The sequence below is a fragment of the Rhea pennata genome, chromosome 4, assembly GCF_028389875.1.
Source record: "Rhea pennata isolate bPtePen1 chromosome 4, bPtePen1.pri, whole genome shotgun sequence".
NCBI classification, from domain to species: domain Eukaryota; kingdom Metazoa; phylum Chordata; class Aves; order Rheiformes; family Rheidae; genus Rhea; species Rhea pennata.
In genome coordinates this window covers 13005968-13031858 of record NC_084666.1, presented here as the reverse complement: position 1 = coordinate 13031858, position 25891 = coordinate 13005968, and the positions used below count along the sequence as shown (strand labels likewise).

General features: G+C 37.1%; 1 protein-coding gene across 5 annotated transcripts in view; it reads left to right on the top strand.

Moving 5' to 3' along the window:
• The window catches only part of KIAA0232 (KIAA0232 ortholog), a 68410-nt gene that overhangs the window by 7185 nt on the left and 35334 nt on the right, over positions 1 to 25891 (top strand). For 3 of the 5 annotated variants that reach the window (XM_062575307.1, XM_062575309.1, XM_062575310.1), the window contains exons 2-3: positions 9121 to 9624; positions 25715 to 25852. In XM_062575307.1, coding sequence (XP_062431291.1) covers positions 9394 to 9624; positions 25715 to 25852 — 369 coding nt within the window. In that variant the 5' untranslated portion in view covers positions 9121 to 9393. Of the gene's footprint in view, positions 1 to 8232; positions 8251 to 8339; positions 8425 to 9120; positions 9625 to 15937; positions 16256 to 25714; positions 25853 to 25891 lie in introns of those variants that run through there. The other 2 variants (XM_062575308.1, XM_062575311.1) reach the window with 2 other exon arrangements.

The window sequence follows — 25891 nt, the reverse complement described above, 5'->3', positions numbered from 1 at the left end:
TGTTACGCTAGATCTAGAGCTTTGTGGTGGCAGGATGAGTTGATCGGTTATTTGCATTTGTTGAAAACTGACCCACCAGAAATTAATTTCCTTCAGAATGAACTGATCCAATCCAGCGCTGCCACCACAGAGCATATATAGGCTTAGTGCAATGCTGGAAGGGTGAGAACAGCTGAAAGGGGCGGTGGGAGAAACGGTGGAACGTGCCCTTTTGGTGAGGGGAAACAATTGGGTTGCAGTTTGTGTTACACTGGTTAGCCTTTGAGTCAGCCGCAGATTTCTCAGTGAAGCTGCTTCTGGTGTCTTCCTTCTCTTGGAGGTCTGCCACTGCTGTACAAAAAACATTACTTCTAATTCTTAGCAACTGGTAACTGACTTGCCAGCAGTAGCACTAACTACTTCAGATGATGTCAGTTATATGCAGCATCATTTTAAGTTCACTTTTACTGTGGAAAATGAATACTGAGATTCCTTCTCAGTGCATGCCGATTTGTGTTTTTAAACTTACTAGAAGTTACCTTATTAAGTTAGGTCATACATGTACATCTATTTTCTTTTTTTAGTTTAGGTAGGATTTAAGAGCCCTATAGCTTTGTTTAAGCAAAGCAGTAAAACTATATTTAGTTCAAATACCAGTTTCTAAGCAAAACTGAAATTTAATTCAAAATCCAATCTGTACAAGATATTTGAGTGACAAACTAAGTTAGAAAAATAGTCACTCTTATGTAGCAGTTTGTTTTTCAGTTTTTGTTAATAGACTGGAGCCATTGAGATTGGTAGGTGGGTAACCTTGTTTGCACAAACTCTGGTGGAAATAATGTGAATGTCATTATTAATGATGGCTGAGTGTTAGAAATTAGTGAAGTTGTATCTCACTTCTTAGATTCAGACTGTTCATAAATATCTTTCAATTTATTATGTTCAATAGACATTTCAAGGTGTTTTTAACAACTGTAAGCCCTTTTTAAAATGAATACTGAAATCTTGTTGACAGTGGTTCAGGGAAGGAATACAAGTGTGCTGTACTTACACGTGCCGAGCGCAACTACACGGCAAAACTGGTACCAGAAGACGTGTTATTTGTTCAGATGCCTTTGTCGGGGTGCATGGTGTGTCGGTAGTGCTCTGAGCTCCCTGAAGTGTATGGAAATGGAGGTGGTGGCTGTGCGCTGCGTAATGATGCGCTTACTTCTGGTATTTTTTTTAATGCATCGTATTTCATAGTGAGTTTTGATCTTCTGAAAAAGTTTCCTGAGTGATGCTATGAAATCACAATATTTTGTCTGAGGATAAAATCTTCACGCTAAATTGTCAAGATACCTATTGAACCATGTTCTGCAAATCTTGCCAGTTGTTATGGCTTACTAATAAAAGTCCTCGTGCGTAGTGGAGAAACACTTCCTATGTCCTCACTATGGAGAGACGCTTCCTGTGTCTCCACTGTATGTAACAGAATCCTTTCCGAAAGAGTCTTTTTGTAGAGCAACTTTCAGGCTTTCTTGTAATTCTATAGGGTGGTGGACTTTCAACATATGGTGGATGTAGTATAATATGACTACTGTTTTTCACAGTGCTTGTAGATTTTGCTGCTAGACCCTGCTGCTGCTTCTTTCCATCTTGCTTTTTATTTCTAATTTATGGATTGTACATTTTCTGGCTTATATTGCACGCTTGTTTTGAGGAAGTGGAGAATACGCTTGGTGTACCAGAGTCTTGGGTCTACAGCTGAACCTCTTGTGCAGTGCCTGATTGTGGTCCATTAAGAGTTATTTCACACAGTTCTGGTCTTTGCTCTCTGACAGGATTTATGTTCTGACAACTGGTAGCAAAGTTTGTACATGTTAGTAACGTGCAGCCCTGTGAGCAGCTCAGCTAATTGAACTGCAGCTACTTTTTTGGAGTGTTGCACTACGCCGAACATGAATGTTTTATAGGAACAACTGTACTGGTTCAGACAAAGGCTTTGTCAAGTCTGGGGCTTGTCTGCAGCAGCATCCCTAAGTAAGCTCTTAGGGAAGAGAGAGAAAGGGAGAATATATGTGATACTTCTCCTCAATATTCCCTCACCCTGTCACTATTTTCAGCCTAGGGGATTCCCTGAGCTTGATGTGGTTTTTCTGGTTGGAAATTTTCAGAGTCTCTCTCTTGTTCAATGATTCTTGAAACCCATCTAATTTTTTTTTGTCCTTAGAATCTTTTGACAAGGAATTTTTAGTACCTATTGTGTTGTTTTGTACCTAGCTCTTATTAATTTGGTAATACTCTTTATGGAAAAATATATTGAACAGTAAATCTCTATACATGGTGAGTCATGTCATTCATGATTTTATAAATAATGTTATCTGTCTTATTTTCTCTTCTTTCCTTTCTGTCTCTTTTTTTTTTTCTTCAGACTGAAGAATATTAGCTCACTTGTGGTATAGAAGCTGTTTCATATCTTTGATCATCCTGGATATAGGTCTGTCTAGTTCCAATATATCATCTTTGCTATTACAGGACCAAAGTTATATAAAAGTGTACAATATGTGCAAAACATAGATTCATACAGTGACAGAAATATGACCAGTTTTGTTTTGTGATGTGCTCCTCTGACTGCTGTTGGGTATGGAGTTTATCATTTCATGAATTCTGTATCATACTACTCTGGAGCTAGATCCTGGGATTAACAGTAAGCTCAGAACTCATTGTTTCATGTAAGGAGTTTATTAATAGCATGAGGTTATTTTTCCTGAAGAGTCTTGCTACATGTTTTTCTGCACTGAACTTCATTTGCCTTTTCATTGCCCAGTCACTCAATTTTGTAAGATCCTTCTGCAGTTTTTCAGTTTATGTCATCTTCGCTATCCTTAATAGCTTGGTATCATTCGTGAGCATCTTACCTTGTTGCTCATCTATTTTCCAGTTCATTTGTGAAAAAGTATATAAATGAATATATACACAGGTGAATTCACAGGTCCCAGCACAGAATCCTACAGAATGGTGCTGATGACCTCCCTCCTTGTTTCATCTTAGTTATGTCTGTGCTTTTCTTAGTTAACCTAAGTAAATGAGGCTTATATGGTCGCTCTGACAGCATCAGCCATTAGCTCTTGAATTCTTTGAATAATTCCATTAAGCTTTTATACAGGATTAGAAGCTTTAGATTTTTTCATTTGGTAAGTGTTATGCAAGTAAGTTTGCAGATTTACAATAAAAAAAAAAAATCCTGTAGTTATGCCTGCATGCTGATTCTCTCCCCAGCGTGGGTTCTCTGGCTCAGCTGAGTTACATTAGAACTGCAGCAGGAGCCCAGCCTTGCTAGGCATCAGTCAACCATAAAACATACGTATACTAGACTATGTCACTCTTGCACTTCCTGGCAATACTTTATTTTTTTAAAAAAAGACTGTATTCTGTTTAGATCTAAAAGGTAACTCACAGAGCTACTTTCATGCTTTTGACCACTTTCAGTGTTCCTTGCTTTGATACGAGTCAGGTGTTTTACGCTGTCCATCATGATACATCAATGCTTTTGAAAATTTGTGGCAGAAATTGTCTGAATTGGGATGGAGGGAGAGGTTTGTTTATAGCATAGGCATTATCAGTTTTTGTTTTACAATAGTGTTTCAGTCATGAATCAAATCCTTGCTCTGCTGTGTGTTACACAGTAACATTGTGTACTATGATCACGTAAGAAAAGCTGTTCTTGCTCCGAAGACTGTATAGCCTGGTTTCTTAGATTATATGATTAAAAAAAAAAAACTTCTTTTACTTCTGGATTCGCATGTCTTGAATGCCATGTGAAATTTGTTAAGGACACAGATCCCATTGTTCTCTGGATTTTTAAATAGGCTTTGTTTGGGGCTGTGACAGGGTCCTCCCTGGCGTGGGACAGTTTGGGTTGTATTTTAAGGATTTGTAGAAATTTTTCACTAAAAGAAACAAAACAAATGATGGTATAATTGCCGATTCTTCCATAATGCGTAAGAAAAAAATTGGAGCTCTCTTAGTATCAGGTGATGTGCCTGTGCTTTTGCTCATCTTCTAGATGAGACTGAAATTTAGTTAAGCAAAGATGGGATTTTAATATGTTACTGACTCAACTTGATAAAATTTTTGTTTCTAATTTATACTAATTTGGATCTGCAGTTTTTTTTTTCCCCCTCTCTTCAACATGTAATTGTCAGGAGGAGGAGTTGTGTGCTTTTAATACAACCTTTCTGGGGAAAGTACTATTTTTAGTACTTGTTTGGTTTTCATGCATTGCGAGAACGTTATCAAAGAGCGCAGAGGAAAAAACTTCAAGACGTAAACTGTTATTTGTAGATTGTGCAATATATTAGTATATTTCATAGAACAATAGAAGGATTTTTGTATAAAAGTGTAGTTTGAAGTTTAACATTATTGTGAGAGAATGTTTGTTTTCATGTGTCAACAGTTGGACCAGGTTGACTGAAGCCTAGAAACACAGATGTGGTAGTTAATCCCTTTTGGGATGGAAAGAAAGGAAAAAGGTAGCTTTGTAGCTTTATTTAATAGACTGACTTCTCTATAAATATAAATAAATATATAGTAGTTTGTATAGAGTAACTTTTGAGGCTTGATAGATCTTACAGTTTAGGCAAAAAATACGTATTAGCTTTCAGTTTTCTTTAACGTATATATTCCCTACGTTTTTTTTTTCCATTGAGAGTGCAGACTCCTATATAGTGAATTTAACCCTGCAGACAATTTGATTCCTGAGTTTCCTTTTTATGATCTCAGAAATGGTCTGTGGACCTCTAATATATCTGGGGCCGAAGCAACAGATGTTTTTACTCTTTTATTCCAGTGTATTGTTGCTTTAAAATATGATAGTAGGCATATCTGTAAGAGTCTAAGCCTGTTAAAGCATGAAGTCTTTTTTTTCCTTCATTTAAAAGAAAATTTTTGTACAGAACCTTGCCTTATGGATGCATAATTTTCAGGGGCCTCTTGGTGCTAATAAAGTACAGATGAGGCTACCTTATAGTAATTCAATGGGTTTTGTGGTTTTCCTTTGTTTACCTTTTTCCAAGATTAGAAAAAATTGAAAACAGAACTTACTTTCTGTAAGCTCCTCAAAAGAACTTCTCTTTTTGTGTGAAAGGCAATTATGGAGAAAGTAGCTGGTGAAGACACAGAAATATCTTGCCTGGCTTGAGGTTTTTAGGCAATTTATTCTTCCTGTGGACAGTCTGATAAGAACAGTTATGTATGCTAGCACTTCTGAGGTAGGCCTGCATCATCAAATAAAGAGTGGATGAATTGCACCTCTTTCACTACACTTCTGATAACTTCAGGGTAATTTTATACTGTAGTGCTGTATGCTGTGGACATGACTGTCACAGGAAAAAGGAAGTATTTGTGTGGCTGTAGTTTAGTACCAGTACTAGTAGTACACTTGAGATTTTTTTTTTTTTTTTTTAGTTTTTAGTTTTAATGCATTTGTCATGGTGGTACCCTTAATGCATTTGTCATGATGGTACCCATACTCCGTTTCCCATACAGATAAGACAGGATGTGAAGACTAGTTTACCATGCAAAGACTCTGTTGTAGGGAACTTACCGAAATGTGCCAGCTTCAGTTTCCATATCATTCATCCTCCTTTGTGTTTCTTACTAAGCATACTAAAACTCAGTTATTGTCTTCTGCGTCTATTCTAGAGCAAAGAAAATGTAATATTTATCTCACAAACTAGGATTTTAAGGAAGAGTATCTAATCTAAGATACTCTGAATTGTAAAATCAGTGCGTTTGTTTATACAATATAATAGTCTCATTCCTTTGCAAAACATTTCATAAATTGGCTGTTGTGCCTGTAGTTGTTAAGTTCTTTAACTGTTAAGCTTGTTTGTTTGTTAGTATTCAAAGCCTGAAGGTTTGCTAAAAGGAAAAGTTGGACTAGGAAGCGGAATAAGAAAAAATTCTTTTGAAAGAATGGAATTATGTATTTTGGCTTTGTGATTTGTGAGTAATGTTTGTGAGAACTGTATAATAGATATGTGATAATTTTTATTTGGTAATTCTCATCATAAGGCATATCCCTCCATTGTACTTCGTAGTTGGAAACTGAGAATTCTTTCCGTCTTGGTAGTTAAAATAATTACTTAAGCTATATTGCAGTCTCCCTCTTCAGGTTAGCCATGACCGCTGTGATCTGGGGTGGGGAGTGGAGGAAGTTATTTTTAAAAAGGCTATGAGAAAAAGACAAACTTTACTTAAAAGGGGATAATAACTTATGTGTCAGAAATGGCATTTCTGAAGTTAAGCTTCACATCTGTTAGCAGAAATAGTTGCTCTTTGAGTGACTTGTTGTATTAATTTGATTTGGAAAACTTCTGTCTAGCATTGGGAGCAGTATTTCCTAATTTTGCAAGGAATTTCATTAGTTCTTCTCCAAAACATAAAAGAAACATACATTTAACATTTTCTGTAAAGCAAAGTAGTCAAGGCAATTGTAAAATGAGATGTCTCAAAAATATAAAACCTAGAAATTTGAATAAAATTCAAAGAAAATCATGTATATTTGGAAAATTGTAACAGAATAATTTTAAAATAGACAATTGAAATATCTTCGTAAAAGCTTCGCTGTCATGTTTCAACATCATGGGAATGTTGTTGTTGCTGTTATATCACTTCTTAATTCTTGTAGTTTGTTTCTCTTTAACTAGTTAGAGACACATTTTAACTAGTTAGCAAGGTCAATCAGATTTTACCTGCCCTCATCTCAGCTATGTGAAGTTCTGAAATACTTCCTGAAAATAATTGTCAGATAGAAAGGTGAGAGCATGTTAACGTGTCATTCAGGGAAAAGCTAAAACATAAATTCATTTCTTAGTAGATAAGTCTTTAATGTTATATGTTGCATAGGAGATAATATTTCATTACTCTGTGGGTCACAGTTGATTCCCTTTTAAATAATTTTTAATTGAAGTAACTCATTTTGCAGAAACCTTTTGCTTTAGTATAGATACTCAAAACAGTCTTTGAAATATGTGATTGACTTAACTCCCTGCCCCATCCCTCCCCCTGCGCTGCTATTCATAGTATCTAGAGCTGAGCCCCTGCAATCAAAGACTACCTGGAACATGGGCCTTTTGTCCCTCCCCATTTGCTGCAGTCTCTGAGAAAGAAAAGATTTTGGGTTGATGAGAGACCACCAAGATTGCAGTAAATTAATTTCTGGTTTTGTTATTTTATTACTTTTTAGGGGCTTGTTGGTTGGTTGGTTTTTTTGGTCCTCCCTTCATAATTCCACTTCCCAGCTGAACTTTATCAGCTCCTTCAAAGTTGTTGAGTTCCTGAACGTTCAGTTAGTTCTGCTCCGTGACTCAAAAAGCCCGTGCAAAAGTGTCAGCTTTCCCAGCACTCCCAAACGTGGGGCTTGGGGAATCAGTTGCGTTGTGGTGTTGACTTAGGGAGAGGATTCATGACATGCTCTGATGTGGAGTAATTGGGGTAGAAGGAAACTGGGGTAGAAGGAAATGAGATACCTGAGTGAAATTCTGTTCTTCAAGCTCTTAATTCTGAGTACACGGTACTGGACTTCTGGCATACTTTCTATTCTGTAAATACCTGATGTAACAGTAACCACCTAGCCTTTTGTAAGAAGTTTCTATGTACTGTTACTTGGACTTGGTTATGAGATTCTGTCCAGTACAAACTTGTTAACTGACAAAGATTTAATACTATTGCATCAGTCTTTCTGTCAAAATGAACCTTGCCATTGGAGCTGTATGGCTGGTGGGGTATTGACAGCTGTCCAGCGTCTGATAGCTTCCTTTCTGATGATATTGTAATTGACTCAGCAAAGATTTGGAATATACAGTAGTATCTGTGAAGTGATGCAAAGAAAGCTCCTGAAAAACCTACAATCCTCTGTTGCGAGGACTTTGGTATCAACTGTGAGGGCATCCATTCATTTAGTTTGGGCACAAAATATATGCTGCCCACATGAGATGCTACATACAGTATATTGTTTAGACACTCGTATTAGGTGATGCCTGTTTTGAGCAGGTTGGTCTCAATTATGTTGTAGTGAGGTTTAAAAAAATGGGTTTGTGCTATTTTGCTTTAATTCTTTACCCTTTGTATCCTTTCAGCGAAGATACGTTTTGTGCTAGGATTTGATCTTTGTTTTTTCTTGCTGAGAATTTTAGGGCCGAGGAGGAGGAAGAAAGCCTACATAAATACCAAATTTGGCCTTTTTTTGACCTGACTTCTGGGGTTAGAGGGCAGAAATGCCTGCATGTGTGTTGCTTGCTCCTTCTGCCAGTTACTTACCAAGACTGATTCGGGATTGCAGATGTTCTAAGTCTAGGCTTATTTGTCTGATTTAGGATATGGTTTACAGTGTGAGCTCTTCCAAGCAAGATTAAAGTATGCTTTCCATAAAGAAGATTAAATGATAATTCAGACATGGAGGTATCAACACATTTCTTAAGTTATTCCTTTTTTTTTTTTTTTTTTTTTTTTTTTTTTTTTTTTTTTATGAGGACAGATTTTGGATGATGAAATGCTTTGTTGGCCTATGGCAAGGAAATAGTGAACCTACAAAAAAATCCCAACACCTAGAATGGCAACTATTTAATGGTTGGATTTGGGGAACGGTTTTATGAATGTGCAAAAACTGTCCAAATAAATTTCATGAATTCAGTGTTTTATAAATGACCTTTTTCCTATACCATAAATAGAAATCACTGCAAAATAGTAAGACTAAACTGTCTTCCAGTGATGCAAAACATACAGTCAGTCTTTATGCTAGCTTGAATAGATTGGGGTTTTTTGATCATAGTGTCTTTTTCAGCTAATAATGAAAGTAATAAAATCTCATCTTTCCCGTAGAGCTAGGTCAAGCAAAAATATTTCAATCAGTGAATTTGCTGTGAAGTGTCTGATTGGAGAGTCTCTTTGTATTAAAAAGTGCCTACCTGAAAAGTCACCTATAAACTTGGAATAGTTCCTTTATTTTTCCAATTGACACCCAATAGGTATACAGTATGTGTGGAATAGGCACTATGTAAAGGACTGCATTCTACTTTGCTTTTTTTTTTTCACTGTTTAATATTATTCTTGTATGGATGCATATTATCACAACTTACCATTTTTTCCTCTTTATAGGTCCTGCTGGGGACTTGCATCTGGCCTCAATGTGAAATTAAGGTAGAAAAACACATCTACATATGTGTTTGCTATTAGGATTTAGTTTATTCACTGGTCATGCCTGAAGAGTGATGTTCGTCTCTAGACGGCTAACTGCCAGAAAATATAAATGATTGTCCTAGAAGTCAAGCCTCCCTCCTATTTACTGGAGTGAAAATCACCTCCAGATATCGACGGAATATCAACTACAGAAAATGCTTCACGTTATAAGGATGTCAACCACCTAGATTCATGCGCCCTATCTGTACAGTTGTTGTGGATGGTTTGCCATCTGAAAGCTCCTCAAGCTCTTATCCAGGCCCTGTATCTGTTTCTGAAATGTCTCTGCTACATGCTTTGGGCCCAGTGCAGACCTGGCTGGGACAAGAGCTAGAGAAGTGTGGCATTGATGCCATGATTTATACTCGGTATGTCCTCAGTCTTCTGCTGCATGATAGCTATGACTACGACCTGCAGGAACAGGTATTTACACGTTTTAGATGTTGTCCAGTGAAATTGAGTTCTTATGTATCACTTAACGCTTTGTGTATTATACGTGGGTACAGCTCAGATAGGGTGTGTCTGTATGTGTGTGTGTGCGGGGGGGGGGTGTCTTTCATTTTGGGGGTAGAAGGGGGATATAAACCACAGTGAGATCAAATCTGGTTGCTAAACTAAGTGTCTGCAGTATAAGTATTTATTAAATAAAATTTTAGCATTGCTACATTTTGATACCAGATTTATTAGCACTGGGGTGCCATATATCATGATGTGATACAGTACTGATGGTTTAAAAACAAATTTAATTCTGAAACATTAGTAAACTGATGTAATCCTTGCAAGCTGTTTGTCAGATTTGTCTGGTTTACAGTAGTTTATCACTTTTCCTGATGGATTTCATCTTGTGCTATGTTCAATAGAGAATAAGAACATATTCCTTTTTAGTATTTAGATATTTAAAATACATTACTGCACATATCTTACTGATGTATTTTGAAAGAATGTTAATGCTGAATCTTGCTAAAAGGCATGAAAAAGTTGTGGGCAGTGAGTTGTTGTACATGGCTGTAATTCACCAAAGCAAGGAAAGGAGAAGTGAGGCTGTATAATATAGACATGAATCTATTACTATTCCCATGTGTCTTTATTGCTAAAGATTTTGTATGATTCTGGAACATTTCCTTCCTCCTTCGCTGCTAATTTCACCTTTAAATTTCTTCGTTGCTTAATCTCTGCATTCTCAGACTATCTCAAAATGCTGTTAATAGTGGAGTATTTTTGGATATACTCAGGAAGTATAAGACTGTGGTATTTCCAAGGAATGGTGAGGCTGTTGATCGTAGACTTCGTTTTATAAGGTAGTTATTAGGGTACAACAGACGGGAGGAAAGCAAATATATATATGTGATGGCTTAGTTATTAGCTCTTTTTTGTTGCTATTGTTATAGTGATACTTTGTGTATTGCAACCTAACTAGATCAGAAATTTTTCTTTTTTTTCTTTCCCCCTCTTTTTTGTTTTTGAGGTTATTTATTTGTTTACCTTTTTAAAAATCCAGCAGGAGCAGGGCAGGGTGTTGTAGAATAGATGTAAACGCAACTGAAGCAGAAGAAAACTGTGCGCCAGATACTGCTGTTTGTGAACTGTTAGGTATTGTTAATGTGCATAAAAATGTTCATACTTCCAATGTGCAAAAGTAACTTTTTTGCTAAAGTTTATCTGTTTACCAGTTGAAGTGGCCAGGAAAAATCTCATGACCAAGTTTTTTTTAAAACAACAACAACAACAAACAACAACACCCCCCCATTCCTGAATTTTAGAAGGGGCCAGAATAAAGTTCCAAGATCTACTTAATGTGGAGGAAGGGCAGAAAAGAGAAAGCAAATGAAATCACACCAGAATTTGACAAATTTTAAATATAGCTCTGTGGCCTTGGGGAAAAATGAAGACTTGTTTCCTCTCAATCCGTTTTAGAGCATATTCATAAGTATAAAGTCACCACTGTGGTCGTTTAAAAAGACCAAAGTGCCAAAATGAGTTTTCTTATTATCAAGCTTTGCAAGAAGCAGGATAACTATATTACAAAAAATTCAGTTTATTTCTCATTTTGATATCATAACAGGATGTTTTCTGGCTTGATAGAGTATAAAGGAATGTGTTCTTTTTCCAAATTGATTATCTGAACCTACTGAGTCGAACAGAGGATACCCCACTCTGGCAGGATAGCCACAACCTGTGTTACTGAGTGGTACTGCAGTACAAAAATGCAAGGTGTCTTTTAAATGACATCTAGATCTCAAGAAATTGAAAGTTTCTTTTCCACCTCCTCCAATATAATTCCTGCTTGTAAAAAGTCCTTCTTATGTTTCCTCTCTCAAATAACTGTTTTCTAAGTTATAAGATCTAATATTAATTAGATTTTGGAATGATATTCTGTAATAATGATTGGATACAAATATTGTGAAAATATTTTGCTAATTTCTTTCTCAAGTGGCTTAGTCTTAAAAACTGCAAATATAAATTTATTCTGCAGAGAATTGGGGAAACCTTGAAACACGCATGTTTGATCATAGAAGCATAGAGTCATAGAATCAGTAAGATTGGAAGGGACCTCTGGAGATCATCTAGTCCAACCTCCCCGCTCAGCAGGGTTACCTAGAGCATGGTAGACAGGGTTGCATCCAGGCGGGCCTTGCAGATCTCCAGAGAAGGAGACTCCACCACCTCTCTGGGCAACCTGCTCCAGTGCTCTGTCACTCTCACAGGGAAGAAATTCCCCCTCATGGTCAGGCAGAACTGCCTGTGCTTCGGTTTCTGCCCATGGCCTCTTGTCCTGTCACACGGGGCAACTGAAAAGAGTTTGTCCCCGTCCCCTTGACACCCTCGCTTCAGGTACCTGTACACATTGATAAGATCCCCCCTCAGACTTCTCTTCCCCAGGCTGAAGAGGCCCAGCTCTCGCAGCTGTTCCTCGTAGGGCAGGTGCTCCAGCCCTCTGATCATCCTCGTAGCCCTCCGCTGGACTCTCTCCAGTAGCTCCACATCTCTCTTCGACTGGGGGGCCCAGAACTGGACACAGTATTCCAGACGAGGCCTCCCCAGGGCTGAGGAGAGGGGCAGGATCACCTCCCTCCACCTGCTGGCAACACTCTTCCCAATGCACCCCAGGAGACCATTGGCCTTCTTGGCCACAAGGGCACATTGCTGGCTCATGGTCAATCTATCATCCACCAGCACTGCCAGGTCCTTCTCTGCAGAGCTTCTCTCCAGAAGGTCAGCCCCCAGCTTGTACTGGTGCCTAGGGTTATTCCTCCCTAGGTGCAGGACCCTGCATTTGCCCTTGTTGAACCTCAAGAGGTTCCTCTCCGCTCATCTCTCCAGCCTGTCCAGGTCTCTCTGAATGGCAGTACGGCCCTCGGGTGTGTCAGCCACTCCTCCCACCTTGGTAGCATCAGCAAACTTGCTGAGGAGGCACTCTGCCCCCTCCTCCAGGTCATTGACGAAGAAGCTGAACAGGATGGGACCCAGTACTGAGCCCTGGGGGATGCCACTAGCCAGAGGCCTCCAACTAGACTCCACGCCACTGATGATGACCCTCTGAGATCTGCCTTTCAGCCAGTTCTCAGTCCACCTCACTGTCCACTCATCTACCCCACACTTCCTGAGCTTCTCTAGGAGGCTGTTATGGGAGAGAATGTCAAAAGCCTTGCTGAAGTCAGGGTACACAACGTCCACTGCTCTCCCCTCATCTACGCAGCCAGTCATTCCACCAGAGAAGGCTATCAGATTGGTTAAGCAGGATTTCCCCTTGGTGAATCCATGTTGGCTACTCCTGATGACCTTCTTTTCCTCCATATGTCTGGATATGACATCCAGAATGAGCTGTTCTGTCACCTTTTCAGGGATGGATGTGAGGCTGGCTGGCCTGTAGTTGCCTGGGTCCTCCTTCTTGCCCTTCTTGAAGACTTGATCTTTTTTGTGTGTGTGTTTTACTTATCTACTGGTTTGTTGTGTGAACTGAACAGAACTTCACTTTAAAAAGCAAGATAAATTAAGTCATTCAGAAACATTAGAATCTCTAATCTGAAGCATATATTTATATTTAAACAGTTTTAATCAAATTTTGAAGATGGGTACAGCATTAAGACAAATGAGGAAAATATCAACATTTTTTACTAATAGACTTCAAAGAAGAGTGCAGCCATTAAATATCTAAAAGAGGTAGAAATATGTTAGGAATAAAATATTGAGAGAAACTGAGCTTCTTTAATTCCCCTTGATTCCATGGAGTAGTTGGATCTTGGCAGCTCAGAAGTCATTTCTCCTGTATGATTCCTTTGATTTTTTGAGAAGGGCAACAAAATTTTCAGGGAAGAAATGTTCTGAATTTTTAATTAATTTTAGTGATGCCTCTTTGCTTTTAGAACTCTGTTTCTGTGCAGAATGATTACCATCACTTCATTCCCCAAAACGTGGCAATGACTTTTGTATTGAGCAGGGTAAAAGGGAATATATGATGTCTACCAACCAAAAACTGCAAATGCGAGCAATCCATTCCAGTGCTTTTTTGGAGGGTTGGTAGGGGTGAACTGTTCAGAATCTTCACCTTAAGGATAGCTGCATAAATCATCTTTATCAGAAAAATCTTAAGCTGAAGTTATGATATTTGCCTCTGAATGTTGCTGACATCATTAGCGCTGTTTCAGTCACTTCAGGGAGTCTCCTTGCATGCTGCCTTTGTAGTGTTCTGGTGTCAGCAACTGTAGCAGGGAAGCAGAATGCAGACCTGGACTGAGGTTCTGGCGGGTGAGAAAGGCTTAAACCAAAATGAACAAAAAAACCTCCCAGACTAGACCACACCGCTATATGAGATACCAGTGTTCTTGGGTTATGTCACCTTGTTTATTTTTAAAATAGATATTTCAAAAGGCTAGGCATTCCTAATTGACCAATCTTCAGGTTTTAGTCTTGAGAATAAGCAAGGTTTTCCATTTTGCTCTGTTAATAAAATATCGTATGTGGATTCTGCTCGTGATTCTGCTGCAGACATCTATGATTTTGCCACATTGCTTTTCCTCCATTTCTCCCCTTGCTCATTTCTTCCAATACTGTTCTGCTCTATGCAGTGAGATAGTTTGATATGTGGGTAGAGAATAGGATATATTTAAGAATTCGATGTGTGTTAGTTTGTTTTTAATGATCACTGTTAAATCTATGACACGTCCGTATAGAATGACTTTTGTTAGGTATCCTTATATGTTTGCAGGTTTGATATTGCAGGATATAGCTCCATTTAAGTTGCAAGTTTTCAGAGAGTTGCTATCAGTTTTTTCAAAGTGCAGGAATGTAGTGAGAGGCACTATACAAAAAACAAAATTAAGTGAAGGTAAAACAGTAAGTATATTGCAACCAGATTTTATTGGAAGATTTGCCATTTTTATTCTGACTCATTGGCTTGAACGGAAATATTGTCAAGTTTCCATAAGACTCTTGGGAGAATTGAAAGATAAGCAAGAATGTTTTGCCCAACTGCATTTCAAAGGCCAGGTAGTGTGGGAATCTTTTTTTTTTTTTTTTTTATGTTGAACAGCATTGCAATTTCAAAATGCTCTGAGCTACTATGGTTACACATGAGTATATCAAAAATTACAATAACACTTGCTAAATATAGACACTCTAAAATTAAGAAAAACTTAATTTATATTAAGAAAAGTATTCAAGTACTGAAGTTAATCATCATAGACATTTACACTGTAGTTCGTATTCAAGCCAGTTGCGTCTGTGGATACTTGCTACTCTTGGAAATGAGTCCAAAAGCTGAAGATTTAGAAGTTCTTAAGCACTTATTTATTGTATGAGGCAATAATATTGCTGGTGGGGAGTTTAGGATGGAGGAAGGGAGAGAATTTGGGGGCTTTTTTCCATAGCGTTAGCTCATGGAAGAGAGAATATTAAAAAAACAAAACAAAAAGAACATGATGTGGATTTACATGTTTTCCTTGGTCACTGTTGCTCAGGAAGATGTTCACAGAAACAGTTTTAAGTGGCTTGTTAAAGTCTCCCATATCAGAGGATAGGTAGGGACTTTAGTGGTATATATTTTTTTTTTTCCTAGAAACTGATGTGTTTCTTGCTTGTGGACTTTCCAGAGAAGATGATTCTCAAATTGAATCACGTAATTCACGTAAACACAATTCACGTAAAGTAGATGTCTACATGGTCAAAATCCGTAGTAGAAACTGTTGAGCCATGTTATATCATCAAATATATACATTGTTTATTTATTTATTTTTAAGATTTCAAGCTTTCAATGGTCTCTTGGTTAAAAATGTTTGGAAAACTCTGGTAAATTATTTATTTATTTTTTCTTCTCTTTTCCTTCATACTTTTGATCAGTTAGGGAAAACTTAATAAAAATTGGTCTGGACTTAAGGCGTAGACTATGGGATGTTTCTGAAGCAGAATGTTTCTGTTAAGTATATGTGCTTTGATCATTTGTATTTTCTTGATGATTTTTCTTTTGGAATAAAGGATTAATTGTGGAGAGAAAGGACAAATTAAGGAAAAGTAACATGTGTATTACTGAGAGACTTTAACTTCTGGAGATCCACAGAAATACTGTTGGAGGAGGGCGTTCTGAAGCAGCCTTTTGACTTCAAGTCAGATTGACTTTCAATCAGAATATCTTACTCGTAGTGTTTCCTAATGTTAAACTACCTAGGTGTTTTTAAAGGTTTTAACTTGATTATGCTATTTAGATGTGAAATAAAAGTATATTTGCAGGTAGATATATGTCTTCTCAAATCAGCTTATGATGCTGTACATATTGCATTCATGTACTATACTTTGTGAAGCAGTGAGCATTGCATTAAAATAGTATGTTTTGTGTGAAAAATTATTCTACTGATCTTTATGCAATATTGAAATCTGTGCTCTGTGGTTATATCTTTTATGTAGTATTTGTAAGCAAAGCTGTTTCCAAATACGACAGGTTCATGGTTTTTGCTTGCAGAATATTCTCCCTTCTGACAGGGTGGAGCCGTTACGAAAAGCAACGCCGAAAGGCAGAGACGTTCTGAAAGACGAAGGCGTCATTTGGTCGTGCGGCATGAAGGTGTAAATGCATATGTTGAATATGCTTTTCATATTATGTTTCTTCTGTTGCTTTTTAATCTACTTCTTTTAATTCATTTATTTAGGAAGCTGACATATTTTTCTGATTCTAATAAGCAGAAACCCCCCCCCAAAAAAAATTTTTTTAAAGATAATGCTTTCCTAACTCTCAGAATTCAGTAGCTGTTGGACTACAAACTATACTCCTATGTGACTGACATGAAATTATGTGTAGAGGATTTTTTTTTTCATGAAAAATACCTAGTACTGGAATGATTTGAAATAGTTTAGTTTAAGTAATAGTTTACTATATTATTGCTGTTTAGCTGAATAACTATTGTACTTCTGCTGACTGATTGTGGATTTTATTCTTGCTTTTTTGTCTTTGTACATATATAAATATATATTTTAAGCCCAAAATGTAGGATGAGTTTTTTTTTTTTGTTGTTGTTGTTTTCTTGTTTAAGGTAAAAGGAAGAATAGGGTGGTGGAAAGGGGAATTGCATGACCAAGCTGTCAGCCCACATGTAGTGATAAATCAGAAGTCCATGTTCAGTGGTCTTATCCCTGTAAAGGCTTTTGGCTCTTCATTCTGAGCAGGAATGGGGGAGCAGAGGGAAGGTCGTTGCCAGCTATTCTGCGTTTGGCTAGCGTGTGCCGCTGACGTGAGACGCTCCTTGCTGACGGCGCTTGCGAGGCCCCACTAGGTTCCAAGATCCAGTCGTATGTGGGGCATAGGTTCTCCCTGCCATCATACATTAACCCAGTAGAGGGACCTGATGCCTAGATTTATATTCCAACAACAGATAGTTAGTGTGTGTGAGGGGGGAGGTTGTTTGTTTTTAGGGGGATGGAGTTTTGTTTTGTTTGTTTTGAAGTGAAAATTTCGCTCATAACATGAAAGTATGAGGAGAAATGAGGACTTTATCCTTTCTGCTAAAATAAGCCTATATTAAAGGTTAATCTGGTTGGTATGCCAGTTTAACAGGAGATGACAATGCACGTTGCAGTATAGTTGTAACTGCTCTTTTATCATCCCTGAGAAATAATGGTAGCTCATTCAGAAACTAGTTTGTTAATGAATTAAAACATGCAGAAGATAGTTTGGTTATAGTATGGTAATGCTACATGGCAGTTTTAGGCAAGTGTTATAAACTTCACACTTCACCAGCAATATGTTAATTTCTTGGATGCAAAACATTTTCATTTACTCTGTGTTTGTGATACTGTTTATTAAACTGTGTAGCATTAACTTTTTAATTCTCTGTCCATAGCTTTTTAATCACTATCCTAAAATTTCCACAGCTTGAATTTCACATTGTCATTATAAGAAGAGAAGAATACTTAGGTAGGAAATCAAACTGTGAAACCAAGACTTCCTCCTGTGTGTTTTTATATGATTATTTTGAAGTCCTTAGAGTATTCAAGTGTGTATGTTTGCAAGGACCAAAAAGACTTTCCTATATACAAACATGTAAACTGAAACTGAAGAAAGACAGCAGATTTATCATGCTTAGCAAACAGTCCTATATCCTTAAAGTTAATAGGCCCATAAGGTTGTTAATTAGTAGAGAATAATTTAACTCTTTTAAAAGCTCAGATAAGAAATTCTTACAGGAAAATTTAGCTATACATACCCCCCCCCCTTTCAAGGGTGACCAGCTGAGGATGATATTACATAAATGTGACAACATTGTCATATTTAATCTTAGGGAAATAAGTCTTTTACATATAATTAACTTAGTGAGAAAGATTTGGGGGATGTGGATATTTCTTCAACAGATAATTAAGCTGTGGAAGACAACTGAAATATTTTTACTCTAAATATATGTGCCTCAGAAAACTCACAGTTATTCTCTTTGAACTGCTACATGTGCAGCTGGGTAGGACCTCCTGTTTTCAGTTTTAGAATAGTCTTATAATTGCCCTAGCTCAAGGGACTTTGTCCTGTGCAAGCCTCTGTAGATCAATTTGTAAAGAACTGCTGTACCAATAGTTGTTTTGCAGGTCCTCAAATTGTTTTATTTGGGTTTCTTTGAGATTGCTGTCAGCACTAGAGCTTCCAGCAGAAGCTTCCTTAACAGTACTGATCAATGGAGCCAAAATTTTCACTGGTGCAGTGCCTCTAAGGGACTTAGCTTTTTTGATTCCTTTTTAGTTGATGTTTGTTTTGTTAATGATTGCTATCTGTTCTGTAATTCTGTCTTGATAACCACAACATATGCAGTAGAGTTGGTTTATCACGGACCATGCAGTTGTCACCTTTGTTTTGTTTCAGGGACGGGAATTGCAGTTGCAGGGGTGGGAGCTCAGCAGTGGGCTGTCAGTCTTACTGTGTTTGTGCAAACTGTACTGGTTTCAGAGTAGTGTGCTTCAGCTGAGGGTAGTTCAGGAGAATACTGGAAGGCATTGTTCTCAAGAACTGTGGTTATCAAAGCAATTTTTCTTTGAAGCTGACTTCTGACTCTGCCTCACACTGATGGGTGAGATCATATTGAAATAATGCTTTTGCCAACGTGTTTGTTCCATTGTGTGGATATCGTCCATCTCAGAACATCATACCTCCCTTAGCTCTGTGGCACCTATCTTATGTGCTGTCCCATTGGAGTAGGTGCATCCATGTGATATGATTAGAATGTTATCATTAGCTTCTGCTCCAAATGATCAAAGCTGCCTTTGGAGTAGGTGCTATATTACCTCTTTCTGGCCTATGCAATAACTGAGTGTGGGATACTGCTGAGAATCTCTTGAAAAACATGCAAAAGAATAATAGAGTCACTTTTTTGTTACAATAGTTACACTACTGAGATACTCTCACAAAGGTTTCTGGCATGCAAAACAGAGGTGCTAGTGCAAGTGCCGGGTTGGTTAGCCTTCCAAAGAGTCAGGATTTATTAGCAGTTCCCTCCATGCTGATGTGATTATGCTGCTTCTGATTCTGGGGCCAACCTAGATACCTTCCTTAGCGTTTCTTGTACTGCACGCAGTTGCATGGTGGTACCTTCCGGACGTGTCTGCAAACATAGGGGTATGCTGCCTTTTATTCTCTGAAATCAGATGACTGTCTGCAGTGACTGCCCTGCAACTTTTTTCCTAAGTCCAAGAGAGCAGCCATGAGATGCTTTGTAAAATAACTTCTGCAGTCACAACATACCCTTATCGCACCTTCATACTCTGTAGCGAAAGTTCCTGTTGAATTCTTGACTGTCTTTTCTGCCTTGCAAGTAAGACATCCAAGTGGAATGATCTCCTTATTGCTACGTTTTCTTCTTCTCTGCGTTAACTTTAATGGGAGAACTCTATAGGCAGCCTTCTCAACAAACACAGGATTTCAACATACGCAGCAATTGCATGTTCTCTTGCTCTTGGGAGTGGGTGTGATCAAATTTCTTTCTGTTTGGTTTCAGCCTAGAATAACCCCTAATTAGTGAACCACACATAGGCGGCCCTTCCAAGTTAGTAGGATTGTAGGTAAGGGTTTATAATTGACAGAAACTCAAATTGCAGTATATAATAAACAGTACTATCAGCTGTTCTATTACAATCCAACTAAGTAGAAATAGTAATATTGCACTTGCTCTGGTAACAGCAATCAGGAAGGAGATTTCTGTAGTGGCTAGGTGCTTTAACATACTAAGCTTGTAACATAATTCTGTTTCACAAAAAGGCATTTTTTTCTATTAAGAACTGGATTTTGAATAACTATTTAACAATTAAGAATATTATTTCAGGTGTTCTCCGTTCTGTGGCTAGCATGGCTTCTGACATGGTGAAAACTTGTGGTGCTGCCTCTCTGAGAGTGTACTTCTCTGCTATTTTTCTGCTGGACTTCCTTGCATGTCTTAGAGTGTATAAACTGAGCTTGTGCCACAGCTTTCAAGCATGTCCTGGGAATTGTCTTCTGTGTGTAGTATCTTATCTCTGTCTCAGACTGAGTCAACCTGTCAGGAATATCTGAGTCAGTCCTGGCCCATCAGACCTTTCTGTTTCATTCTAATTAGATGTGATGTGTCTTAACTCTTCAACAAAAGCCACTATGAAAAAGTGCACATCTGTGTGGCTGTCAGCAATCTGTGAAAGTTCGTCCTGAATCTTAGTCTCATGGAAGTATTTTTTTTCAGGGAAGATCACTTTATCTATCTATGGAGTCTGCTTCCTGAGTAACTGTAAAGGTGAAATACATCTGGGGTATGTTGCAGTCTTCGTCTCAAACTGAAATCCTTCTAGAGGTAGTGAAGATCTTGTTCCGTTTTGAACATCATTTGTGGCTATTTTCTTCCATTGCCTGTCTGTCTAAACATCTCAGAGTTTATTTTTGCTGTTCTTTGAGTATGTTTTTTGGAAAAGTTTTCCTGCAGTGCACAGTGGTTCATAGCTGTCTACTGAATCCTTGGATATAGTTAAGTATCAGTGCTTTAGAAACTGGTGTTGCCAGAAGAGACCAGGACTACTGGATTACTTAGCTTGTCATTATGTCAGATTGTAGTCTAGGATTCTTTTTTTTTTTTTTTTCCATCTGTTTACTATAAGCTCAGATAGCTGTTACTGCCTTAAAATGGAATGATGGTTGAAGCTTCATGGGCTGCATGTTGATACTCAGGAATTATTTGGAATGTGTTTATGGAGTAAGTATATGAGTGTCTTTGGAGAAAGCTGTTGACCTGAATTTGGAGTATTCAGTCTCATAGGCAGAATAAATATTTGCAAATTCTGTAGATCTTTTATTGAAATATTTTAGGATTTGGGATGTCTTATAAAATTGTTGACCTAGATACAGCAATTATTTTGGGTGACCTCTCTGTCTTTTCCCTCTTCTCATTCTTGTTTCTAAGGAAATAAGGCTTACACATCCAGTCTGTCCATATGTGCGTTTGTTCCTTTCCTTCTCTTTGTCCTATCCCGTGATTTGTTCTATTTGATCTACTTTAATTCCATTTGAAAGTCTTTACAAGTTTTAAAGGAAGGTTTATCCCACAGCTTAGTAGAGGAGAGTCCAGAGTAGGGCACAAGTCTGGGACCAGCACACAAAACTTAATCATTACATATTACGTTTGGCAGGAACTGGCCAGCTATTAAGTAGACATATGCCTTCAAACAGTTCATGGTGAAAGTATCAGTCGTCTTATTGATTCTTTGGCAAATGCCCGTTTCTCTAAATAACTATGCATGATTTCTTCTCCCTTCCTGGGAGACATCTCTTAATCTGTTAACTAGTTAAGAATTATAAGAAGAAAAAGTTGTTCCCGTATCTTACTCAATCTTACAGGACTCTACTTGCATACCTTAAAAGCCTTGGGAATTCTTTTTCACATTAGAAGTTAGATGACTGGCTGGTTAGTTGTCTGACTGTCTGCGTAACTTATTTTAAGTGTAGTTCTTTTTTTCTTTTCGTTGGAATCTTGAAAGGGGAGACTTTGTGTGTGTATTTATATTTGAGAAGTTATGACACAGAATACTTCCTATTTTTTGTATTAACTTGTTACTAGTGAATGCTTGTTGAAGCAGCATGTTTTGGCTGGCCAGCAACAACCTTTAGGGAACAAAGAATAACAGGTCAGGAATATGCTTGAATCGCACACAGTTTGTGCTGAAATTAAAATGCTCAAAAAAGAGGAGCTCTTTAAAATGTTGTCTAAGTCAGATTTTTTTTTAAACCGAGGGTTTTCTTTTCCCTTTTAAGAGAATTGAAAATTTTGCCCTAAAATGTTCCATGAACATAAAATGTTCCATGAACAATTCAAAACAGGATTCTTGAGTGAATAGATAACCGTGATTACTCAACTCATTACCGGAAAAATTGATAAACATTATATTTGTTCATCATCTTACTGTATATCTAATTCAATAAGGAGTGCATTTTTGGGGAGAGAATCTCAGGGAATCATGTTTTTCTGAAATTATTTTAAAAAAATATTAAAATGTCTTAAATGTGTTTTTTGTTGATTTGATTTCCCCACTGGGGAAACATGTTGATCAAGTTATTAAATCTGATTACTTTCCTGTGTGTTCTGCTGATGAGGCAAAACTTTAGCTTGTTCCATTTACCTAAGTAGAAAAAGGATCCATGAGCCCTTTAGTGTTTCTACCTCACTGAAATTGAATCCAGCTTTTATAAAATATAGTAATTCCTCCAAGATTCCTGGGATAAGTTTTTGTTTGTTTTAAATCTCTAAATTTCCTATTATGGAGACTCTGAGCTTCAAAACAATTTTCTTCGTATCACAAGGTGTTACGTTTGTTCCCTTCCTGAGAGCAGAAATTTCTCTTTAGTCTCCAAAACAAAGGAGCTGGAAGAGAACCACTGCAAAGGTGCTTGGGTCTTGCTTCCCCAAATTCTTGGCATTGTGGGGAAATGTGGGGAGATTGCTGCTTTTGCATAATAGATTTCTGAACCGGTTCTCCCAGTCAGTTTCTAAAATTTGCATCTGTGTATTAATTCAGGACTGAATTAACTATTTCAGATATTGTTGTTGTTGACTTTTTTTTTAAAGGTGATATTAACATAAAGAATATAGGTATTTCACCAAAATTCCTTTAGCCACGTTTATAAATTCTTCTCTAATTTTCATAACAAAATTGTCGACTTTCAGTATCTTTCCAAATTCAAATGTTTTTTCCAATATTCAGATTGTCTCTGTTTCCTGTTGATACTTATTTAATATTGGATGGCTACCCTCCAAAATTCAAGTAATATTTTCCAATCTAAGGAGTAAACCTCTTTACGGACTTCTTGGCATTGAAAAAGTGGAAGAGATTAGTTACAGACATTTGAAAATACTGGATTATCTTTTTATCACTTTAGTCATAAAAAAGCAGAGGGCTGTTTAGTTTCTATTTCACTTGCATCTCAAGTTCTAAAACCTCAGTCTTTATAGGGTATGTGAAACTGTCTTAGCCTTACTGTAATGTCTTTTTTAATTGATTCAGAATAGTTCAGATGTATTACAACAGAAGAGTTCTATATAAGATTTTTTTTGTTGTTTTGTAGTATTTTATGGATGTGGTGTTTGAATTATGTGCAGAAAATGCAAGTTCTTTGCTAACCTTTGGCTATGTGTACTGATAAATATTGTAATTTACCTGGGAATTTTAAACTTCAAAATTTTATTTGAAATAGATGTAATGTGTAGTGTTTACTGATGTTGTAGAATGTGAAGCTAAGAATTAATGAGCTTGTCCAGAAAAAGAAAGAAAAGAATGAAAACTCAAGTTTTCAACAGTAGTGCTATGAAAATTGAAATGGTAGTGTGAAGCCATGGCAGTCAGATGTAATTGAAAACTGTATGGTCAGAAACAAACTTGCTATGTGATTTCTAAAGTGGTAGAGAGGAGGTCAGGATTCTCCAGGAGCTCTGTCCTCAATCACTGCATCTTACAAGATGAGTCATGTTGTTCCCAAAACAGACAAAGAAAGCACTTGCTCTGCTAGGAGGGATAGGATGGTGATGGACAGATTAAAAACAGCTCAGTGTTGGATATTTGAAAGAATAGTTAAGTCTCGTCTCCTTTCTCCCATTAAAAGTGAATATTTTTATTGCAGAGATTAAATACTTAAAAATTGGAACATGCCAAAGCTAACAGGCAAGTGTTAGTGCCACATATTATTTTATTTATTTTATTTACAAGTGGGTATTTAATTTTGTTTTCTTTGTAATTGTGCCTGCATGTGGAGCAATGGGAGAGGCCTTGGAAGCTGGTGGGGACTAGGTGGATCTCAGCAAGTCAGATACTGATTCAGTACCATAACTTTTCTCAATATTCACCTGAAAGTAAAATTTATGTTGCATCTTACATGCAAAGCAGAGATTGTCTCTTCTTGTGTATGAAGAAATACATAAACCAAAGTTTTGCAAAATGTTATATAAAGGTATATGTGTATAGTTTATTAAACCTATTTTCTGAGAACTTTCTGACTTTTTTTCTATTTGTAAGTATCTTTTTATTACTGTTCTTAGTAACAGAACAGCAGACTATTTGGATTTCTTGCTTTAAATGGCCTATTGAAATCATGCACATAAACAAGAAAAAAGTGACTGGTAACTTTGACTTTTTTTTTCAGCAAATTGCTCTACTCTTTCTTGAAGGACTCAGTCATATTAAAAAATAAGTAATTAAAAACCCAAAACACCCAGCCGGCAACAGCAGCCAAGTAAAGTGTTTTTTCCAAGATGATTTCCATTACAACCTCCCTTCTTCCCCCCCGACTTTCATTCTATTTTCTGATTACACACTAGCAACTAGCTGCACTAACAACTTGATTTTACTTCATTTTGAAACCATAGGCAATTGGCAGCTGTTTGAAATGAGGCTAGACATTAGCATTGATTTTATTAGGAGCTGTAATAGATTATAGGAACATTGAAAGGCATCAGGTTTTTGTGATTCTCTCTGAAGGAGATGATTTAGACTAGCATGCATTAAATGAGTTAAAGATTATTTTCCTGGTAATCAAAATTCTCGTTTGATCGGATGAACACAGGAAATCATGTGTATATATGTGAATGGACAGTGATGAATAAGCAAGTCTCAGTGTATTTCAGGAAAGAGAAGAGTATTTAGCAGACTATGGGGACATGAATAGGGGAGGCAGGCAACTTTGCAGAGGAGTTGGAAAAAATTATACGTATTTTTGGGGGGCAGTTTTTTTTTGTGCGTGTGCATGTGTTTTGGGGTGTGTGTTTTGCCAGTTTGATTTGACTTCTCCAGTATGGTATAAAATACTCGGTGTATGCTGCACTGATCAATGTTAGGAGGTAAATTTTGAAAAATGCAAACCTGTAATGTGATGTAAACCAGATGCTACCTATCTTCTCATGATTATATATAATACAATAACATTCTTTTTTTATTTTGTTGTTCTTAATTAAATGTTCTTATATATATGGGAATTTTCCTTCCCCAGAAGCATCTTAACTTGTTTTAAAAAAAATCAGTTTATGTCCTTTGGAAGGTAAGTACTACCGTTTCTAGTCATAGTGGAGCTCACTGTGAAAGAGAGTTGAAGAGTTTGGGATCTAACATGGCATTTTCTTCTTTGATCTATTTAGCTTTTTCTTATGTTTGATCCTAACTCTTTGAACTTCTTGCATTTATCATTATTATTTCAGAGTTCAGTGAAATTCTCCAAGTTATGGTTGAATATGTTACTGTAACTTATACAAAATAAGTTGACCATAAAATGATCTTGAGGGATATGTCTTGCAACTGGAAAATACTGGAAAGTGTGAGTAGCCTCCATGTCCTGTGAAAAGTATGTGCACTTTTCTGAAAAGTGCAATAGTTTTTTGCAATCATTGGTTTTAATCAAACTAATTTTTAATTTGGCAAATAGCAATTTTTAGTAGATTGGATGATGTCACTCTTGTTTTAACAGTATGTTGGTTTGTAGTCCCATTCTGTTGTATTACTGAGATATTCATGTGCTTTAATATTAATGTAGTTTTCTTTCCTTTGATTTCAGGAAAATGACATCTTCCTGGGCTGGGAAAAGGGAGCTTACAAAAAATGGGGAAAGAGTAAGAAAAAGTGCTCTGATCTAACACTAGAGGAAATGAAAAAACAGGCTGCTGTCCAGTGTCTTCGCTCTGCTTCTGATGAAGTAAGCTTGGATTATTTAATAGATAAGAAGAATTTACGC